The 22,252-nt window shown below is 35.7% G+C and overlaps 1 protein-coding gene across 1 annotated transcript; it reads right to left on the bottom strand.

Annotated features, from left to right (window-relative positions):
* Positions 1-975: 975 nt before the first annotated feature.
* Positions 976-19,312, bottom strand: LOC102468843 (estrogen sulfotransferase). Its single transcript, XM_006163589.2, has 8 exons — positions 19,226-19,312; positions 13,265-13,426; positions 12,769-12,891; positions 11,519-11,616; positions 7,644-7,770; positions 5,902-5,996; positions 4,054-4,234; positions 976-1,519 (listed from the first exon to the last, which is right to left on the bottom strand). Exons 2-8 carry the CDS (start codon positions 13,410-13,412, stop codon positions 1,407-1,409), a joined length of 885 nt encoding a protein of 294 aa, XP_006163651.1. The 5' UTR covers positions 13,413-13,426; positions 19,226-19,312; the 3' UTR covers positions 976-1,406.
* Between the last annotated feature and the right edge of the window lie 2,940 nt (positions 19,313-22,252).

Below are 22,252 nucleotides of genomic sequence, written 5' to 3' on the forward strand. Positions count from 1 at the left end.
CTCCAAAAATAAAGATGATAGGGAAGTGTCAAAGAGACACAAAGCCAGTTTGAAGGTATTCCCATCAACAGGATCTGGAATAATTTGCATAAAATGTCCTTCACTTTGGGTTTGTTCCATGTTTTCCTCATAGTTAGACAATAGCTATAGGTTTTGGAGAGAAGGACCACAAAGTAAAGAGCAATATTCATCACATATTAAGGGCACCTACTTTCAACATGTGTGAACACTGATGATGTTAACCTGGGTTACCTGGCTAAGGAAGTTGGTCCTACCTTGGCCCCTAATCTGCATGCTGTCACTGTTCCCTCCACATTTCACTTACTGTCCATTGCACACTCTTTACAAGAAAATCACTTTGTGAATTCCATACTTAAAGAATGGGATGGAGATGGGCACAGCAGGTGATGTGGGGGTTAAGGCACTAGATTACCACGTGGTTGACCATAGTTCGAGTCCCAAACCTGACAGTTGGCTTTCTCACCTTTTCTCTCTCTGTAGCTCTCTGGAGGGCACACATGCCCTATAGGAATTAAAACAAACAAAGTAATAATAAATAAAATTAAATAAATACTTTTTAAAAAATGAGATGGAGAACTAAGCATAATTAGTTGGAGCTCTTCTTTCTGGTATGTTTATTTTCCTCTAATTATTTATTCATTTATTTATCTGCATCAGCATGAACTCATGGATATTTACCTTATAATATTGGTAATAATCCAATACTATTTTATTTTAGATTTGACTTTTTAGTTTAAAAATTAAGGAGGTAGGAACTACCTAAGTTACATAGAGGATTTATGATAATCTCATACATCCTTTGTTTTAGATCGAAGAAACAAATATTGAGTAAAGATAGTAGAGAAAAATAAATCACTAATAGATTTTTTAAAATAAACTGACATAAACCAAAATAACACTGAACTAAAAAAATTATTCTTTTTCCTTTTTATTTTACTGGCAAACATCACAAACTTCATTATACAGAGCTTACATTTATTGGATTTTATATAGAACAGAGGAAACCCTAAAGCCTAAACATTTCTTTCTTCTAGCATCTTCGGAGTTTATGCACTGATATAATGTATATTTATCCGCTGATATGAAGTATATTTATTCAAGCCTATTTTTAAACTAAATAGAGAAAAAGGTAATTACGAAAGTAGTTTGGAATGCTTGTGTATTTTTAATGAAACTCTAGGAAGCCAAACTATCTGTGTGTTCCTACATTATTCCCATAGATTACAGCTTTGTATATTTGTAAGAAAGAGTTTGAGGGGAGAAATATTTCCCCTGTCAAAAAGTTTAATAAACATGTGACCTAACTCATGATCCTTCAGGTGACTTCCTCTTCTAAGAAAAAAATGAATTAAATCTTTCACCGCAGATGAAGAAAAGTGCCATTCTTAGACCTCAGTTCGACACTTCAGCGTAGAGCCTTTCATTTGTTGCTCATAGTGTTTGTCAAACTTCTCATTCAGGGCTACCGTAAAGTGATTCTTCCAGTCTCCTGCAATTCCTGTTAACAAAAGAGAAACAAAACAGAACAAAACAAACAAACAATATTGCATCTTTGAGACAGAATTATGGAATTTTCTAATTTTAGCACTTTCACTAACACCTAATCAAGTTTATTCTTATGTACTCATTTTTATGAATAAGGCATCTACCATAAGTAATATACTCATTTGAGTTTACAAAATGGTTTCATTTTATTTGATTAAAAAAAGAAGAGCAAGTTTTATTCTCTGACTTTTCCTTCTTAAGCTACTTCACTTAATTTTTCTCCTCTAATTTTTCCTCAAATATTGGCATCCAGGGAGAGCCCCACGCTTTGTTTACTCCTAAAGTACTAAATGTAATTTTAACGCTTTTAAAAATATAGACCTAGTCTCAGTATCCAACTGCCTACAGGACTTTGCCACTTGGATGTATTCAAAATCAAATTAGTTTAAAAGAATCATTTTCTTCCCCACCAAACTGTATTTTCTCTATGTCCTTTTTCATAATTTGGTTATTTGTAATACAAGGTATACCACTTCTTCCCCCCTCTCCATTTTTTTTTTTTAGAGATTTTTTCTATAAGGGTGCATGTGCTTGCCAGAGAGAGAAACACAAAGAAGCAGAAAGACAAAAATCATCCCTGGTGGGATGGCCAATCTGGGCCCCAATCCCTTCTCCCCTTGGGATGTTGGGCATATACATGTGCCCAATGTGAGTTTCAAGCCACCAGGTCCAGTACTTGAACCATGGTTGACTATGTGAGGGCCTTAACTACAATGCCACCAGCTGGCCCCAATACAAGGTATCCTAAACTTGGTTGTTATCCCCTCAAACACAACATGTAGTTCATTACTAATAGTTACGCTTTCTTTGTACCTACTGTCCCCTCTCTACTTTCTGCAGCAACTGCCAGGTAGAGGAGCCTCTCTGTATCTCCAGGCTGGGTTATTACCATACTCTAGCAGGTTCTTTCCTTTTCTATCACACCCCAACACACCCCTTACGGAAGAATGACACGTTTCTTTTTGAATTCATCAGGATTTCACTTGCCACCTACCTCAAGGAGTTCTAAATGTTAGCACTGACATAACCCCCGTCCCCATGCAAAAAAAAAAAAAAAAAAATGTGGTAGGGTCTGAGAGTTTAAACAGTAAGCAGTCCTTTGCAAGCATGACTATTATTTTAAATGCTGTTTTATCTTAAATATATATATGTAGACATTTTGCAAAAAGAGACAGATAATCTGAGGAGATAATTAAAATGTAATCGGAGAACCAGTTCTCTTTTCAGAGGCTCCCTGTTTTTGCCCAGTGGCAGGTTTGTTACTCCTGTTATTTGGAAAATTCCCTGACCTTCTAGATGATAACTGAGCTTGACAAGCAAGATTTTTTTTTTTCTATTCTGTTTTTACTTTTTTCCCCCCTTCTTTCAGGATTTTACCATAGGGTGCACATACTCTTCAGAGAGAGAACAGAGAGAGGGAAAGTGAGAAATCACCTTCCAGGGGAAATGGTCACAATCAATCCCTTCTCTTCCATTCTCCTACTGGGATTTTGGGCATGCATGTATACTCATCTGGTGTAATTTTCAAGCTGCCAAGTCCTGTATTCAAACTGTGGCTAGCCACAAGGGAGTTGGCGCCCTAACCACCACACCACCTGCTGGTCCCCTGCTTCTGTTTTTTCATGTATCAGTAAAACAGCATGCCCAGTGCTCTGCATATCTTCCACGTCTTTGGATTTATAAACTGGCTATAGCTCATCAGGCCATCCCACCCCCCAGATAGAATTTCAGCTCATTGTATTTGTGTAGTTTTGTTACATAGAGTTGTATCTTGGCCACTGGGTCTTGAAAAGATTCTGTCACTTGTTCAAGGAAAAAGTGACTGTTCCACACATGTTCCTTTCTCTCCAAATGATATAATGGGCCTTTCTTCCTGAGTTTCTAATGAGCACTACTAGACAATATATATGTAAACGGTGCAGCACTGAGGCACTTAGGCTTAGTAAATGATAACTGGTACAGTAAGGCATTTCTACTGGTGCTGAGGGTGGGGTTTCTGCTGGTCATTGTTTCATTTTTTTTTTCCTTTCCATAAGAAAGAGAGATAGTAGCACCTCTAACAGTGTCTCATCACCCTGACCCAAGACTCAGTCACTGTGAATCATTGGCATGCGTATACCTGGTGTATTCAGGAAGGTTCCAGGTTCACACCCAGAGATAGGATATGAACCTGGAACCTTTTCAGGAGAGTCAGCCTGGCAGAACATTGTGCTTCACCACTGTGTCATCATCAAACCCCTCCTCTTATTGGAACTTGCTGGATATACTAAATCATCACATACTAATTTAGTTGTGGTTGTAGTTAGTAGTGTTGTATGTCTCGGCAGAACTGGTAATAAAAAGAGCAGATGTAAGAAAATGTAGGCTGAAGAAAACATAGGCTGGGTTCACAGGCATACAGAGACTCTGTTAGATTTTTGCCTATAACCAACCATCTCATCTCGTGACTTCCTATAGCAACAGAGGCAAACCACATAACTTCCTCACCCTTTCTCATGAAGGGCGATATATTTTGGTTCATGATTTCATCTGGTAGTATTGTGTAGTTAGTATAGGGATTATTCTTCATCTCCTGGAATGAAGTATGCTTTACAATCTTGTCCACCAGCTCTTCAGATGGCTTCCTCCCCAGGAACTGTATCAATTTCATCACCTCTTTTCTGATATCCTAGGAATAAAAATAACCAAATCTTCAACACTACCAACATTGAATACACTGATACTTGACTAAAAAATGTGAAAGCACAAAACCTTTCTTTTCTCCTCTCTTTCTCAACTGATATTGGAATTAATTAGAGTTAGACACATATATAATAAAGGAAAACACGTCTTGGGAAAGTGGGTTTCTTTTGTTTGTTTGTTTTTAACTATTTTGAGCATAATTTTCTTCATTCATAAAACAGATATAGAAGATGCTATGAAGATTGTTAGAACTTGGCCCAGTTATGGTGGTGTAGGTGGTAGAGTGTGGTTGCATGATATTGGAGTCAAATGAGATGCCTAGGGTTGGCTTTCCAGTCAATCTGAACATGCCAGGATCACCTGTGTTTGTCTGTGATCCTGGATGGCTGGGAGATCGGGAGAAAGATTGTGGCATGGCAAGACCTAGTTAACGGTACCTCTCTCTCTCCCTCATGTAGAAAAATAATAAACTTTTAAAAAGATTGCTAGATGAACTAAATGTTTCTAAAATGCTCATGATATCCTTGATGCATAATACATGTTTGTTCAATAACTTATATATTAACATGAAAAGGCATTCTCAAAGACTACAGTCCTCTGTGAAAGATAAAGTTTGTGGATAAAAATGTGCAGACAAGGTTCATTTTTTCTTCTAATTTATTAGCATAACTAATGAGAAGCAAAGGAGCCAGAAAGATTAAGAAAAATGTATAAAAAGTCAAATGCTCAATGTGGAGTATCAGACGTGTATGCGCCATACCTACAAGCATTCTCCTCTCTATGCCACTTACAGCACACCCTATTCTTCAACTGAATTACTAAAGGCAACTATTTCCAGTACCAATAGCAATGTCTATTCTAACGTGCATTTCTTTCTGTGCAGGATGCTGTTCCCAAATCCTTGAACAACTTACAGCTATCACTTTCTTTGGGATGATATCCTTGACTATCTCAATTTTAGTTCGAGGACTTTATCTAAGATTTTTGCCACAAGGTGCATGCATTCACTGGAGAGAGAGAGAGAGAGAGAGAGAGAGAAAGTGAGAAATCATCCTCCAATGGGAATGGCTAGGCTGCAATCTTTTCTTCTCCATTCTCCTCTCAAGATTTTGGGTACACATCTACAGACATGTTTGTCAAGTAGCCAGTTTTATGAAACATCAAAAAAAAATTCTTTAAATTAAAAAAAAATTTAGACGGGTTTTAAGTGTCTTAATTAACAAAATACTTTTATTTACCCACTTCAAATCTGTGCTGAAGTGTCAGGATTGTTGTATATTTTTCCTTTTATAACTTTAAGAGTTGGCTGCCTTTATTTATTTGTTTTTAATGTTTTTTTGCCATAAGGTCCATTTGCTCTCCAGAAAGACAGTGAGAGGGAAGGTGAAAAATCACTCTCCAAGGTGGATGGCCATGCTTTATCCACTCTCCTCCTGGAATTTGGGAAACGCATGCATGTATGCCTGGCATGTTTCAAGCCACCGGGTCTAGGACACAAACTGTAGTTGGCCATGTGGGAGTCAACCACCTTAACCACCACACCACCTGCTGACCCTATCTTAATTTATTTTTAAGGCAAAGTTTGCAGTTAGAGTGTTGACAAATATTAACATCTTAGAAATAACTAAGTTGCTTACATAATTTGTTTCTTACCTCTTTCATGTCTTCATAGAAAATAAATAGAATATTTGGATTCTCTCTTTTTTCCCACCAAGATTGTACATGTTTATACCAGGAACCATAAGGAACTAATATTAGAGAGAAAACAATGTAAAACCATAGAATCATCACTATACAGACTTACAACCAATGTTCAAAACAATAGCAGCAAATAAATACAAATAAATCATCATGAAGTGAAAATTAGATCTGTCACACATTTTAGGCAAAGTCCTCTGTAGCATAAAAGGCAAAACATGTTGAATAACTCATATACAGAAACTCATTTTCATTCTTTATCCTCATGACATGGTTTGTCACACAGAGAAAAATTGAGAGAAGTCCCCCCTCATCAGTTTGATTAAGGAAGAACTTACAATAGCATTTTTGAAACTGTTACATGTGGGGAATGATCTCAGAGCAGGCTGTCATTAAAGGAAGTTGAGTTAGTGGAATTATTAATGGACTTACAGTCAGAAAAGTCTAGTCTAGCGTTCAAATTCACCATGCACAATCTGGCTTTGGCAACTACAACTAGTAACTATACAAGTATTTATTACACTACTAGCAGTTTTATTAGGCAATTTTTCTTTACATAGAAGTTCTACAATTATCGAGAGCAGCAGTTATGTCACTGGGCTTCCACATGGCCAACCAAGATTTGAGTCCCAGACTTGGTGGCGTGAAATCATGCCGGGTATGTGTGCGTGCATGCCCAACATCCCAGGAGGAGCATGTAGGAGAAGGGACTTTTTGTGGTCATCCCCTCTGGAGTGTGATTTCTCACTTTCCCTCTCACTACATTGTTACTCTCCCCACCCCACCCCTATCCTGCACACGGGTGAACCCTAAGGTAAAAACCTCTAAAAAAAAAAAAAAAAAAGTTCTACAATTATCAATATCTTTATAGGATGTTATTCATTCCTTTTGAAGAACGGCATCATTATTTTTCTTTTCTATAATGTTCCTGACAATATTGAAGCAGGTTTTATTTATAATCCTTCTATACATTTTTTTTTCAAAATGCAGGAAAAAACACAATGTACATGCATTCTGCTTTTATTGTGGCACTATTATCTTCTATAAATATAAAGTGTTATTACTGTTTTTTCTTATAATACTACAAGATCACAATGAACTTCCGTAGTGTATACCAGACTCTCTTGGGCCTCTCTCCCTCAAATATAAATCTGTAGTTACTTAGTCTAAGTGCTTAACAAAATCTGATATAGTCAGACTGCACATAAGTAGAATGAGCAAGGCTTTTGTAGATATTCAGACTTCTTGTAGAATTCTGGCTCTATTTCACACTTGGAATTTTTCTTGGAAACAATCTGGCTTTCTAACCCTTTTATTCTCTCCTGTGTCTCTTGTTGAATGGAGTTGTAACAAGTTGTAAAATAGTTTTCTAACACAGAGACAAAACAGGAAGTTGGACATGAGTCTTAATCTTAGTAAGCAAAGTTGAAACTTCCAACTCCAAACACATTTCAGTATTTTTCTTTTTAGAGATTGGACTGAGTGTCTAGATTGTGCAATTTGCAATTCACTTCTGGAAATTCTACACTTACTCTAAACCTCAAACACTTTTAGAATATCTGCCTTTTTTGAGTAAAGATCAGAGAAGATAACATACCAGAACAGATAGCCAATTTTTTTAAACTTAGCGATGTCATTCATCTAGTTTCACATTAAAAAAAAAAAAAAAGAATTCAGAGAAAATAAGTTATTCCTACCTTGTCCATGCATGAACCTCTCCACAAACTCTGGAAATGTTCCAGGATTTGGATGGACAGGTACCATTAGGAAGAAATAATAATAAGAAACAGCCACATCTTTGGCATTCCGGCAAAGATAGATCATCTGTGAGGACAAAATTGTGTATTTAACCACTTCATACTGTTCAAAAACATAATCTCATCAAGATTAGAAAGAAAGCATTCATGTTTTGAACTACGAGCATAATACATATTCACTGTAGAAAAATCATAAAAATACAAAATTATAAAGAAAAACTCCAGTCATCTGAAGGGACTGCAGCTTTTGCAGCGCTGTTCAATGTTTGTTCTCACTTTTTGTTTTTATTCCATACTTGACTTGATGTTATAAATTCTGTCACAGGAAATTCAGCCAGTTAGATTACTTTTATTGCCAATTTATGTGAAGAAATCAAAATTGAGAGAGGATACAGCACACAGTGAATAAATCAATGAGAGTAAATGAGTTGGTGAAGCAGTCCTTTGGTACTTTATACCACACCCCCATTTTGCATCATAAAGAAAACATAAGTCTGGCTGTCTTCTCATTTTCAATACCAGAGGCAAAAAAAATTATATATATACACACACACACATATATATATTATATATACATATATAATATATATATATATTCTTACGGTTCTCTTTAAATGCCCGTTAATCTCAGTGAAAATAAAATCTGCACCACCAATTCGATGCATTTCTACTGTCCATACAGAAGAAATACCATGAATTCTGGCTCCATTTTGCACGTGAATTAACAGTTGGGTGGCCTGGGGTTAGTGGCTACTTCTAGAATTAAAAAGTTCTATCCTCTTATGCAAAACACAAATCATTTTAGACTTAACTTTTCCTTCCACTAAAAAATGTGTTATATCAGATATCTACAGTCTCTTCTAGGTCTGATACACAAAGCTGCAGGAAAAGATTGACAAAAAATAAATAAATAAATAAAACTTCAATATTCTTAGATCTTCCATTTAGGCCCTAGGGTAGCTATCAGTGTCATCAAAGGAGACTGTCCCTGATGCCCACTCTATACTGGATATAATTAGACTCACTAACTTGTCTTATGCAACTCTCTCCATTTGTAAACAATGTTAAAGAAATCCTCTAGTTCTAGTTTATCCTTAGAAGTATGGCTCTCATTCTGAGACCACCAGTTAGTGTAATGGCTATGTCGCTGAACTCCCATATAGCTGACTGTGGTTCTAGTCCGGGAACCAGTGGCTTAAACTCACACCGGGCGTGTGCACGTGCATGCCCAAGATCCCAAGAGGGTAATGGAGGAGAAGGGATTGTGGCATGGCCATTCTCCCTGGAGAGTGATTTCTTGCTTTCTGTCTCTCTGTCTCTCTCTTTCTGGCAAGCACATGCGCCATATAGCAAAAACCTCTCACAAAAAAAAAAAAAAAAAAAAAAAGAAGTATTGCTCTCATTTTAAGGTATTGGTATAAAAACTTCCAATTACTACAAAATAAAAGTGAACTACCTTTTCATACCCAAGCAATGGTTAGCCATGTTGAACTTTTCCAATCTTATTTACAAGGCTTCCTTGCTGAATGGGAACTTTTGCCACCATGTCCATAACTTTACTTCATCATTTTCAGTCGTTTCCATGCTCTTCTTTTCTTGAATGCTCTCTGCATTTTAAAATGTTATCTCCATACTTAAAAGCTTGGACACAAGTCTTCCACGAGGCTTTTTATTTTCCCATATGAGAAAAAAAAATTCGCTTATCTTCCATCTCTGTATTATCTGTCTTCCAGTCATGTTTAATCAATATCCTTAAACTTTTCACTGTATGTGCCTTTCTTCTTCCTGCCCTTTACCAAGACGGGACTCTCCCAGAGTCAAATTTGCCCACACTTCACTTGAGATGATAATCTATTTATAAATCTACACTTGAAAGACCTCTATTCCTGTAGTAATTGACTAATTCATACCTCCTCCATCTGACAGCATCTCTGAGTTGTGCTAATTCCCTTTCTTTACCTGAGACTTGAAATATGTCTCCTAGGATATCTCCTTTCCAAATCCTCATCTCAGTCTGTGCACTTTTAGTCTCTAGGATACATGATTCATCTGATTTTCTAAGTTCATCTACTCATTGCTCACTCCTTCTATTTTACTTCGTTAACCACTTTTATAAGCAGACCTTGAGTATCACTGTCACTCTAAAGGCTTCCCTTCTGAAGCCTTACTCTGAGTCCTATTTTATTCCAAGAAAGTTCTGCTTTTCCTTTTTATCCCCATCCATCATTCAATATACCTCTCTTGCAACTACACACCAAAGTCTCGAATCCATTGGATTTACAAATATCGCCAATCTGTCTGTTTCCTTCTCCACGCAACAATTCATACTGGAATTACTCCAAACATAAAGTCATCCAAGTGTTTCTTACTCTTTAATGATCTCTGAGACTTTAAGTGGTTTTTCAGATAAAAAGTAAAAGATCAACAGCAAGCCTATAAACTATTCTCCAAAGGAAAAACTGACTTGGCCAGATCTCTTGAAAAAATTGTAATAACACATTTTCTAGCAAACATATAATTGATGTTTACTAATAAGAGGCTCCTTACATATGGAATGATTTCAGCAGAATGTATACAATCAATGTAGGATTGCTTATGATAAAGGTAAACAATGGAATCATTATACTCTGGAGCCAAGGTTCTCTAGATAATATCAAATATGCCATGTAACATCAGAGTATAAAATAGAAATGTTTCATAATGCAATAGATCTCATTTTTTGTTAGCAATATATGTGTGTGTGTATATGTGTGTGTATATATATATAGCACTTATAGCTTATATATTGAGTATGGATCATAGAATGTCCTTAAAGAAACTACAAAAATCTTGAGAAACAGCATTGGCATTCTCAGACTCCATGTTTTGCTTGTGCTATGGGATTACATTAACATTTCTTTCCTAAAAAGCAAAGCCAATCATGTAAATCATCAGCTTAATACATCTATAACTCCTTACTACCACTGACAGAGTTTAAATTTAACTTGGTTTCCAATGTTTCTTCTAAACAAATCCTAGGCAATTTCTCTCCACTAATCCAGTCAATATGTTTATTTAACCTTTGAGCCAAACTGAACTGGTTATAGACCCCCAACCTTCCAATAAGCTTGCCTCTGATTTGCCTAACTCCTATGCCTCTTTCACATATCAGCAGAGATGTTACTTGCTCCTGAATGCCTTACTTGTCCCAGCATCTGAGTTAGAATTCTTCACTTACTTGACTTATGGTGCCTCCTGCATTGTCTATTTACTTGTTCTTTTCCTCCAATGGACACTATGAAGATAAAGATCGCCTTTGTCTTATTATGTCCCTAGCACGTTATAGCACTCAATAAATAATCTCTGTGTAATATTTGTCTTCTTTAGCTCTTCTTTGTTCATTTGCAACCCTTGCAATACCAAGCATAATATTTTACAAAGAGAGGACATTCAATACAATCAGTAATAACAACAAACACAAAAGTAGACCGTTAAGTGTTAACAATATGCTAAGTACCATGTCAGACACTTTACAAGCAATATTTCATTTAATCCTTATAACAACTTTACAAGGAAGATACTATTATTCTCCCTCATTTACAGATGAGGAAACCGAGGCTCAGAAAGTTTAACTATTTTTTTTTAGAATCACCTCTGACAAGTGAAGGAATTGAAATCTAGATTCTCTGATTATGTTGACTATAATCCAAATGTATTAAATGTCCATAGATTTGATGGAAAAATAAACAAATTTATATAAGATTAAAGTTAAAACTTTATCATTTTAAAATTTCTTTCTGTTGCATGAAATTCTGAAAACATTTGATTTTGGTCACCTTGCAGTTCTTTTCCCAAAATGAAGCTGGAAGAAGTTCAGTGGGCAGATGTGTCTTCACTATTCTAGGAGATGTCATCTCTTTTAATTGTTTTACTCCTAATATTAAAAAAAAAAAAGAGCAACAACTAGAGGTTAGGCAATTTCAATATGAATTTATATAGATATTCAAAAATCAGAAATAAATTTAAGAGTATATTATGTACATAATAATAATGTACACGCTGGGTGGACTGAGGTGTGTGTCACGCTGGGTAAAGTCTCCTTACTATCTAGATGATGAACAGCAATTACATGTATAAATAATAGTTAACATTAATAAATAAAAAATTATAAAAAACTACACTTAATATTTAAAAAGTATTGCTAGAAGACCTTATAGAAAAAAATCAAATAAAATTTCATCACCTGGGAGCAATTATTATTAATATTTTGGTAAGCAATTTTCTAAGTAAATGTACCTATGTGCTCAGGCTTATAGCCATTACAGTGCCACATACGTAGATAGAACTCTCAGTATATTGTAACTGCTTTTTTTCTTGAATATATTTTACTCAAAATACAGTTATGAAAATGTCTTAATATTTTAACAGTTTCATGGTTTTTATAGTACTTTTAACTCTTTTTTTTTTTTGAAAGGTTTTTGCTATAGGAGTGTGTGCTCACTGGAGAGACAGAAAAAGACAGTAAGAGAGAAAATGAGAAATCACCCCCAGGGGAGATGGCTACACCATAATCCCTTCTTGTCTATTTTTCTCCTGGGATTTTGGGCACATGTGTATAAGTGCCCAGTGTGAGTTTCAAGCTGCTAGATCAGGACTAGAACCATGGTTGGCCATGTGGGAGTCCAGTCCCTTAACCACTACATCCTCCTTAACTATTCCTTTGTTGATTAACATTTAGATTTTTCTCTAATTTTTCACAATATTCAAAGAATCTGTGATGGATATCCTTTGCATGCAAAAGTCTTAAAAATTTACATATATTTTCCAGTATTGAAGTATTATCACATTCAGGTCACAGAGAAACAAATACATATTACTAGGCCTTGCTGAAGGCATACAAGAATTGTTTTTATGCACTCTATTTTAGCATGTTCTCTACCATTTCCCCTATAAAGACTTAAATTTAATTTATACATTTTACTGTGTAAAAGACTTAATGCTAATGGTCACTCTTGCTAACAATCCATGCTTGCACCATCTCCATCCTCATAAAAATATATGTTTTGAAAATCAGCATGAACATTACCATTCATAAACTCTTCATTTCTGCATTCCAGGAAAGGTATTCGATTGAAAATTGCATCTTTGCACTTTTCCACATCACCCTCGTTATAGATCATGTATACAATTTCACTAACCCAGGTTGTACCTGCAAAAATGAAATAAATCTGAGTTTTCCACTAACCATGCAGGGGTGGTGATGGGAGCGCTAGATTTGTAGAAGAACAGAGTTGAAAGGTGCCAATGCAAACGTATCTAAAGGATGTCTAAATACCTGAAACACTCAAAAAATATTTCCTCTAATATTTAATCTTGTAGGATCTAAAAGAGCATCAATAAATTAAGATAAATTTGATAGTAATATAATATGCTACTTTTTGTATGTCTATTTAAAAATGACTATAACTGTCTTATTCACATAATACAGTTAAGAGTATCTAAAAATTAAACATATGTACTGTTCAAGATGAGTTTATCATTTCTAGGTGAAAAAAGATCTTCAACATAATAAGAAGACTTACCAGATTTAGGATAGGTAACAATGACAATATCATCTGGTCTTGCCTGGAATGTTTCCACATTATCCCAATATTTGATAAAGTCTTTATACAGTATCATTCCATGGATTTCACCGAAATTTTTATAATAGTCAAGTTCAGAGGAATCCATTGCAGAGTAGTATGCTAGAAAAAAAAAAAAGGTATGTTTTACTTTTCAATGTTTTAGTATTAGCAACAGCTATGTATGTTGAGCTTTTCCTGGGTGTCTAGCACTTCTTAGCTATTGAAGGGAAAGCATGCTAAAGTTGTGTATGACGTAATCTGCAATCTTGCCATCAGGAGTTTCTAATTCTAATAAGAAGTAGGCTAACATAAAAAAAGGAAAGAAAGTACAAGATATTATAAAGTAAAATGCTTAAAAGTAAGTAGAAATGTAGAACATAATACATTCTATGATGAATGAAAACAACATAGATTTCAATTTCTGTCAAAACTGATCAGGCATGGGGCCAGTAAGCGGCATGGTCACTAAGGGCACTAGACTCCCACATGGCCCATCGTGGTTTGAATCCTGGTTCTGGTGGCTTGTTTTCTCGTGTTCCCTCTCTCCCTCTGTCCTTCTCTGGTCAAATTAAAATAAATAAATAAATAAATAAAGTTAAATAAAATAATTTTTATGTTTCCAGTTTTAATCAGAAAAACAAAAATCTTAAAACATATAAATACAGGGGCCGGCAAGTGGCATGGTGGTTAAAGTTGCTGGACTCCCACATGGCTGACCATGGTTCAAGTCTCAGACCTGGTGGCTTGCTTCCTCCCTTCTTCTCTCTCTCTCTGTCTCTCTCAGATCAAACTGGAAAATAATCATGATAATAATAATAAATAAAGTTAAATAAAAATTTAAAAAAATATATAAATACATTTAGGAGAAAAAAGGGATGGGTTGCCAATATCCATCAGCAAGTGTTATCAACTGGTTCTATAATTCAGATTTTCCTAGTTAAGTCCCACATTTATTCTAAATTTCAATCTATGCATTTACCCGTTTGAATAACATCAACAATGAGTAAAGCAAGATGGCCTAATAAATTCTTTCTATAGATTCTTGGTGGAAACATCTCATTTCTAAAACTAGTTACATCAGTACACTGAAATTAATTCTTTAAAAAGAAAAGAAAGCTGATCAGGAACATACAAAGATTAAGTCCAGAAATTCAACAGTATTTCACCAAAGGGTTTGATTATGTATGTATTAAATAATAATAAAGATTGATGGTCAAATATGATAGTAATAGCCAGATCTCTAAGTCAGAGCTTACTTAGTAACCGGAATGCATAACATTTAATGAAAATAATTCAAAAGGCTAACAAGTGTCATGGAAGTCAGGGTGGCTGGATCCCACATGGTTAACTGCATGGTTTGAGTCATGAACCCACCAGTTTGAAAATCACACCAGGTGCATGTGTGTGTGCAAAATCCCAAGAGGAGAACAGAGAAGGGATTGAGGCATGGCCATCCCTCCTGTAGGAGGGTTGGGAGTTGCAATTTCTCACTTTCTCTCTCTTTCACTGTATGACATTGTAATTATTATACCTAAGATGCAGAATCTTTTTTTTTTTAAAGAGGTGTTTGCCGTAGAGCATGTGTATTTGCCAAAGAGAGAGACAGACAAAGACACCGAGCAGAAAAGTGAGAAACCACCCCCATAGGTGGGATGACCATGCCACAATCTCTTTTCCATTTATCTCCTGGGATCTTGGTCACACATGTACCCATGCACACACACCTGGAGTGATTTTTCAAGCCACCGGGTCTGGGACGCAAAACACGTTCAGCCATGTGGGAATCCAGCAACATAACCACTACATCATCTGTTGGCCTGAAGATGTAGAATCTTGAGAGCACAGAAGAGTCCTCTGACCTTACCTTTATACTTTCATGGAATAACTTGTCCAACAAAGTTGAACAAGAACACTATCATTTGATAATTCATCTCCTTATCTCATGACTATCCATTTTATGTTTAGAGTTAGTCATAGAATTTTTTATTAAGCAAACTTTACTGGTTTTCAGTTTTCTTCAGTGCCCTTTTTCAACTGCTGAACTTATCCCATTTTGAATTTATGCTTAGCCTATCAATAAATGTTATCTTTGCTTGACATTAGCTTTACTGGATCTCCCTCTTATTCATACTTGCATCCAAAGCTGACTGGTAAGTTGCTTTATACTGTTTGGGGCTTTTATTATTCTTTTTAGCGACTTTGTATGATAACAGGGGTCTCTTAGAGCCAATTCCTTTAGCTTCCTAGTGTGTTTCCTTTAACACAGAGAATCTCAATCTTTGAGAGAGACATTTTAAAGAAGCAACAAATGGGTTAACCCAAAAGAAGAAATATTTGATAGAAACTTTTTAGAAAGATAAATATCCTATGAACCAAACCAAAAAAAAAAAAAGCGGTAGTGTTTTTCCCACTAGATTTCTGGTCTGTGCATTAGAGATGAATATTTCTGTAAATATTTCTGTGTTATCTCTTTCTTTCTCATCAATACCTGGCACTAAATCCCACTGATCCCATCTCCATTATTTTGTACTCTCTCCATGTGTATGGATATGGCTATAATTCAGAATCACTCCAAATGTTGATTAGATATGCAAATAGACTTCCAATCATCCTTACTATAAAACATATATACCTTCTCTTGCTCACACAAGAAGAGGAAAATGGATATTATTTGCTAGGCACTTACTTTGTGCCATACTCATAAAGTTTCAAGATCTTATTTACATGTTACAAAATTCTATTAAAAAAGGACCTTATTATCAATCAAGTTAAGTTTGTCCGTTTTTGCACTTGAGGACGAAAACCATATTTTCCTGGAGCCACCAGGTGGACTGATAGTTAAGGCAATAGACTCCCATATGGCCAACTGTGGTTTGAGTCCCAGACCTGAAGGATTGTTTTCTCACTTTCTCTCTCTATATTTCTCTCTCTCTTTCTCACTGGTGATCACACGTGCGCTATAGCAAATTTTTTTAAAAAAATAATAACTAAAATTAAGTAAATAATTAAAAGAAATTTATCTTAGCCAGGAAGGGCAAAAGGATACATACTTTTATGACCTGATTACATATGACTGTTGAAAATTAAACTACAGAGAAAATAAAATTGCCCTTTATTTTACTCTCAAGAGATAAGTCAATATTAATAATATCATATTTATACTTCCTCTTGGAATTTTGAGCTTGCATGGACATGTGCCCAGGGTAAGTTTTAAGCCGCCAATTCCGAGAGTCAAACAGCAGTCAACTACTTGGAAGTCCAATGACATAAACACTACTCCATCTGCTTGATCTGTATTTATACTTCCAAGTACTTAAATACATCTATGAATTATGCATTTATATGCATTATATGCATTTATATGCATTATATAAAAATTAAGTTAAAAATAATCTTGGTGAATTATTTTAGCTCTCCTATGCTCCACTTTCTAACCTATAAATTTAGAAACATAATTATTATGCTATTTATCTACAATAATTACTGAGAATTAAATAAGAGAAGTCTTAGCAATTATACATACCTAATAAGAATGAACTTATATTATATGACAAGTACATATGACAATTTATAGGGAGTATAAACTCTGGACTCTTCCTGCTAGTAACAATACACACTAAACAGTATTATCTCTGTTTCAAGCAGGGAAAATATGTATTGGTGGTCTAGCCTTGAGAGCATAGGCAGAAGTGTACAGAACTGCTGTTTTGGAAGTCAGATGGCCAACCATGGGTTTGAATCTCCAGTATACGTGCAACATGCTGGATACAGACATATCTAAGATTCTGATCCATTGGAGGTGGGGAAAATGGAATTGTCGCATGACCAAACCCAGTGGAAGATGTCTGTGTCTCTCTTTCTCTTATGTTCACACTCACACATTCTCTCTCATAAATAAAACTTAAAAAACTGTGTTTTTGAAAAAAAGAAAAAAACAGGCCAATCCTATAGTCTAGTAATTACTGGAGCTAGATCTCACATGGCTGACTATGGTTTGAATTCTAGCCCTTGTGGCTTGAAAAAAAAAAACATGTTGGGTGCATATGTGTGCATGCCCAAAATCTAGACAGAATGGAGAAATGGAGAAGAAGGGATAACAGTATGACCACACCCCATTAGGAGGTTCTCTCTCTCTCTCTTTCTCTCCTCTCTCTTTCTCTCTCTCTCTCTGGTGAGTACCCACATCCTATGGCATTTAAATAAATAAATTTGTAAAAATAAAAGAAAAAATAAGATAAAACATGTACTGTAAAATATTCCCAAGAAAGTATTTCATAAATAAAAAAATTTGGGGGGAAATACATAGTCAGTAATCTGTTTTCTCACTCAGGAAAGTCAAACTTTTAAATATTCAGTATGACTATTGCTGCCATCTTTTTGCTTCTCTAAAGTTCTCTGAGACAACCTAACATGACATTCATTTCCGCTGGTCCCAAATTGCACATAAGAGGAGAGGCACAATGAAGAAGCTTTTCATTTGCTTTTAATCAAATCATGGCTCAACATGTATTTGGAAACCACATAACAACACTGGTTGTGGATGTTCTTCCCAAAAGAGAAAGGAATTCCACTCCCTTTGTGAAATCTCAACGCTAAAACCTCTCTCACGCATGCATATTAGATTTACATTACACCAAAAGTATAAGATTTCGATTCCCCAAATAAATATCAGTCTTCTGAGTAAATCAGCTTGCTCCCCCAACCTCTCCTTGTTCTCAGAAAAGAGTTCTTTCACTAGAAGAAATGTGTATGAAAAGTACCGCTTGCTCTGCCTATTGATTAGTTTATTCATGTGAATTACTTTCTTGGTGTTCAGCCAAGTTTGTTAGAATTGGCTTGTGGCCAATGTGGAGTGGATGAATTATCATTAAGTGGTTGGCTGACTTTCAGCTGACTCTTTATAGTTAATTTTGATCTCAGAGCAACTGTAAACTAGGTGGTATGCAGTGAAGTCTCTCTTTGTTTTCTTTCTTTTGCTAAATTGTCTCATACCACAATGTATGGATTCTCATTCTAACTGCTGTTGTCCAGAAACACCACCACCAACAAAAAAAAAGTTGTTTCAAAGAGACTCATAAATACAGTTAATTCTGAAATATTTCCCCTTTCTCTCTTCCTCTCTTTATTCATCCTCCTCTCCTCCATTGCTCAACTCTCCTTTCATCTTGCAAATCTGACTCTGCAAAGCCTTCTCCGTTCCTAGGCACCATGGTAAGTGCAGAGATACTATGGTCTATAGAAGCATCAAATTCTCACCCTCTTAGACTTACCTGGATTTGGGCAAAGTGACTAAAAGCTGAAACTATCCTTTTGTTTATCTTCCCATCCCAGGCCTCAGCACTGTGACACAAAAGAGATGCTCTGAAACATTCTGTTCATCTACTAGATCAAATCTTTCTGGTTTCTGTAGTTCATGCTAAGGAATCCTGGATAAAACAGGTAATATCTTGCCAACATTTACCTGCCTGTAATTTACCAAGAACTTTAGACTTCTGCTGTTAAACTGAAGTATCATACTTAAAAATAACAGCAGTATTTGCAAGACTCCCAATATCAATAGGCTGCTGCTGGTATATTTCACAGGAGTGGTCTGCAGCCTACCCACTTCTACTCTGCGAGCTTTGTTTCTCCTTCATCATTACAGTGTTGAAAATGTCGAACATGAGGTAGTTACAAGAAAACAATACTGTAATTTTATGTTAAAGCTCTTTGAACAGTAAAGCACCACAAATTTAAGACATCCTTTTTAATGACAAAAACTGATTTGAAAAGGTTTTAAATGTTTTCCATTATTACTGAACTAAAATAACAACTTTAGTTTTCATTTATTTTCTATTTGAGCAGCTTTGTGATGTATAAATTCTATGTTTAACGTATCTATAATCTAAGTAGTAATATCAATAATAAAAAATATATAACCTGTCCAGATGATCCTGTGCACGATTTAAATGATCCAATTCAGTTTTCTTCAAATACCAATGCAAGTAGGAAGCTGCAGAAAAAGATGAGAACCACTTGTGCATGTGGAAAGTTTCTGGAGAGTATTTATTCTGAATGCCTGAGAAGAAGGAGGAGTTAAATTTCTGGGGGTTGGCTTTGTGGAGTCTGGGATGCAATGGATTGATATAGATAGGCTACATATCTGCAGATACATTTAGCCACACTGAGTCATGTTAATTCATATGGAGATGTGGACAGTCTCTTCTCTGCCATTATTTTTTATTCTTTTGCTCACAATCAAAATTCCTAAATTTGCCTGTAACCTTTAGGTGGTTGGGGAGAGGAAGTAAAGAGGAAGATAAGAGAAGAAACCTGAAGCAAAACAAAATAGATTGAGAAGATAGAGTCTTTTACAAATTCACTGATAAAAACAGGTGGGTTTGATCTTCAAAAGAATGAACGTAAGGGAGAGAAGAAAATGACAGGGAAGAACCAGGAGAGTGGTGAGAAACCTGGGTCAAAAGACTTTTTTCAGTTCACTGAGATCTACCAAAAAAGGTTTTGTTACACTTAGTTAAGTCTTAACAAGTCAAGTGGAAAACATCTTCTATTTAAAAGCATTACTAGAGATAGCATGGGAGGGAGGTGGGCAATGGGGAGGGGTGGAAGAGAGGAAATCAAGGGGGAAAAAAAAGACAGAACACTTAATGGATGCAAAAATTAAAAAATGGAAAATTACTGGACAAATATGCAGTGTATTCATGCTTAGAAAATTCATTTCGTATGCTGTAAAGATTTTGTACAGTGATTAAATGTAAAAAAATAAGAAAAATAAATGATTAAAAATACAAAAGCATTGCCTTTATCTCTTAAACAACTCAGAAAATTAAAATATAGATAGATAGATAGATATAGATAGATAGATAGATACATAACTGCTAAAGAAAGAATGCAAACATCTCTCTCCTTTGAATTATTGTTTTAGAAACTTCACTTCTTTCTGCTCCCGATCACATAATATAATGTGTGGAATTTTTTTGTAAAGGGAGCCATTGATACTGTTGGAATTGAGGAAAGAAAATAAGAAAAGTAAATAGTGAGGGGATTGTGGAATTCATGAGTCTGGCACTTTTTTGTTGGAGAGGTTTTTTGCTATAGGACGTTTGTGCTTGCCAGAAAGACAGAAAGTGAGAAATCACTTCTCAAGGGGATGGCCACACCACAATCCCTTCTCCTCCATTCTTCTCTCAGGATCTTGGGCATGCACAAACACATGCCCAGCGTGAGTTTAAGCCACCAGGTCTGGGACTCGAACTGTGGTCAACTACATGGGAGTCCAGCAACATAGCCATTACGCCAACTGCTGGTCCCACCTGTTTTATTTTCATGTCTCTGTACCCATTCTGTTTTCAGTTGAAGAATTTTTTTTTTTTTTGCTTCAATCCCTTTACGCCGTAGTATCTCCAAATCAGTTAGTTCCAATCCTGATTGGTTCCCATTTGTCTCTTAATTCTAATCAGATTACATCTCTTTTGAAAGACTTTGCCTGTTTCTTACAAGACTGGATATCTCTCAAAGTGACATTAAAGCATTGTACTTTCATTACAGCAAATAGCATAATGGTTATGTTATTGGACTCCCCCTTGGTCAAGTCCCAGATCCAGTGGCTTGAAACTTATGCCAGGCATGTGCATGTGTGTGCCCAAAATCCGAGAGGAGACTGAAGGAGAAGAGATTGTGGTGGGGCCATCCCCATAAGGGCTTGATTTATTGCTTTCTGTCTCTCTGTCTTTCTCTGTCTCTCTGGCAAGCACACATGCCCTATAGCAAAAAATCTCTAAAATAAGAGAAACATTATACGTTCTCCTAAGTCTCACTTATTCCACTGTGCTACTGTGTTAATACTGTGTTAATACTCACTTGCATAACTTTTTTTTTTCCCTATGTAGTATGCATGCTTACCTGAGAGATAGAGAGGCAGAAAGCAAGAAATCACTCCTCAGGGGGAATGACCACACTGCAATCACTTCTCATCAATTCCTCTCTTAAAATTTTGGGGATCCATGCACGCATGCCTGGTATGAATTTCAAGCTGCTGGGTCTGGGATTCAAACTGCTGTCAGCCATGTGGAAATTCAGTAACATAATCATTATTCCATCTGTTGCATAGTTTTGCTTTTTTTAAATTAGGTCATAAATACCTTAAAAACAGGGTCCTTATACTGTAATTAGCACACTCTCTGACATCTAATAGGCTAGTCATTGCATTTATATTTACCAAATGAAAGTGACTGATGTGTTCAAGAAAGATAAGGAGTAAACGAAACCATAGTAGTTATAGAAGTCAACAATATCCAATTTTACACAAAGTAAAAAGAGTTAAGAAGTTTCTGAGAAACTGGGATACTCATTATTGAAAATTGAGGTAGACAAGGAATACTCAGTGGCTCAAATTTAGATTTTGACTTTACTTAGTTGTATTAAATAAAATGTGTGTTAAAGATACTCAAGTCCAGCCCCAGTGGCACAGGCAATAGGGCACTTCTGCAACATATTGGAGCCAGATAAGAGACTGAGGTTTGAATCTTGAGTCAATCTAAGCATTCCAGGTAAACCCTTATACCTGTGTGGTCCTGGTTGGCTCAGAGGCTGGGAAGAGGACTGGCCATGGTGAAGCCCTGTTAGGGGTACTTCTTTCTTTCTCTCTGTCATTATCATGAAAGAAATATTAAATTAACTTTAAAAATACTTATTAAATATACAAATTTAATACAACCCATAATTTTTAACCGCCCGACACAGCTTCACTTTACGTTTTTAATGATAAAGACCTATGAGATTTATTTTACCATTTAGCAGAAAACAAATAAAAATGTTAACTTAGGAAAGGCAGAATATAAGCACACACTAATCTGAACACGTTTAAGTTTCGAACCATCTCTCTGTCACTCATAAACAACTGGCTGCAAGACTATTACAAATGCTTCCAGTTCATGAGGTACTGAC

Source organism: Tupaia chinensis, unplaced genomic scaffold, assembly GCF_000334495.1.
Source record: "Tupaia chinensis unplaced genomic scaffold, TupChi_1.0 Scaffold142652_1, whole genome shotgun sequence".
NCBI classification, from domain to species: domain Eukaryota; kingdom Metazoa; phylum Chordata; class Mammalia; order Scandentia; family Tupaiidae; genus Tupaia; species Tupaia belangeri.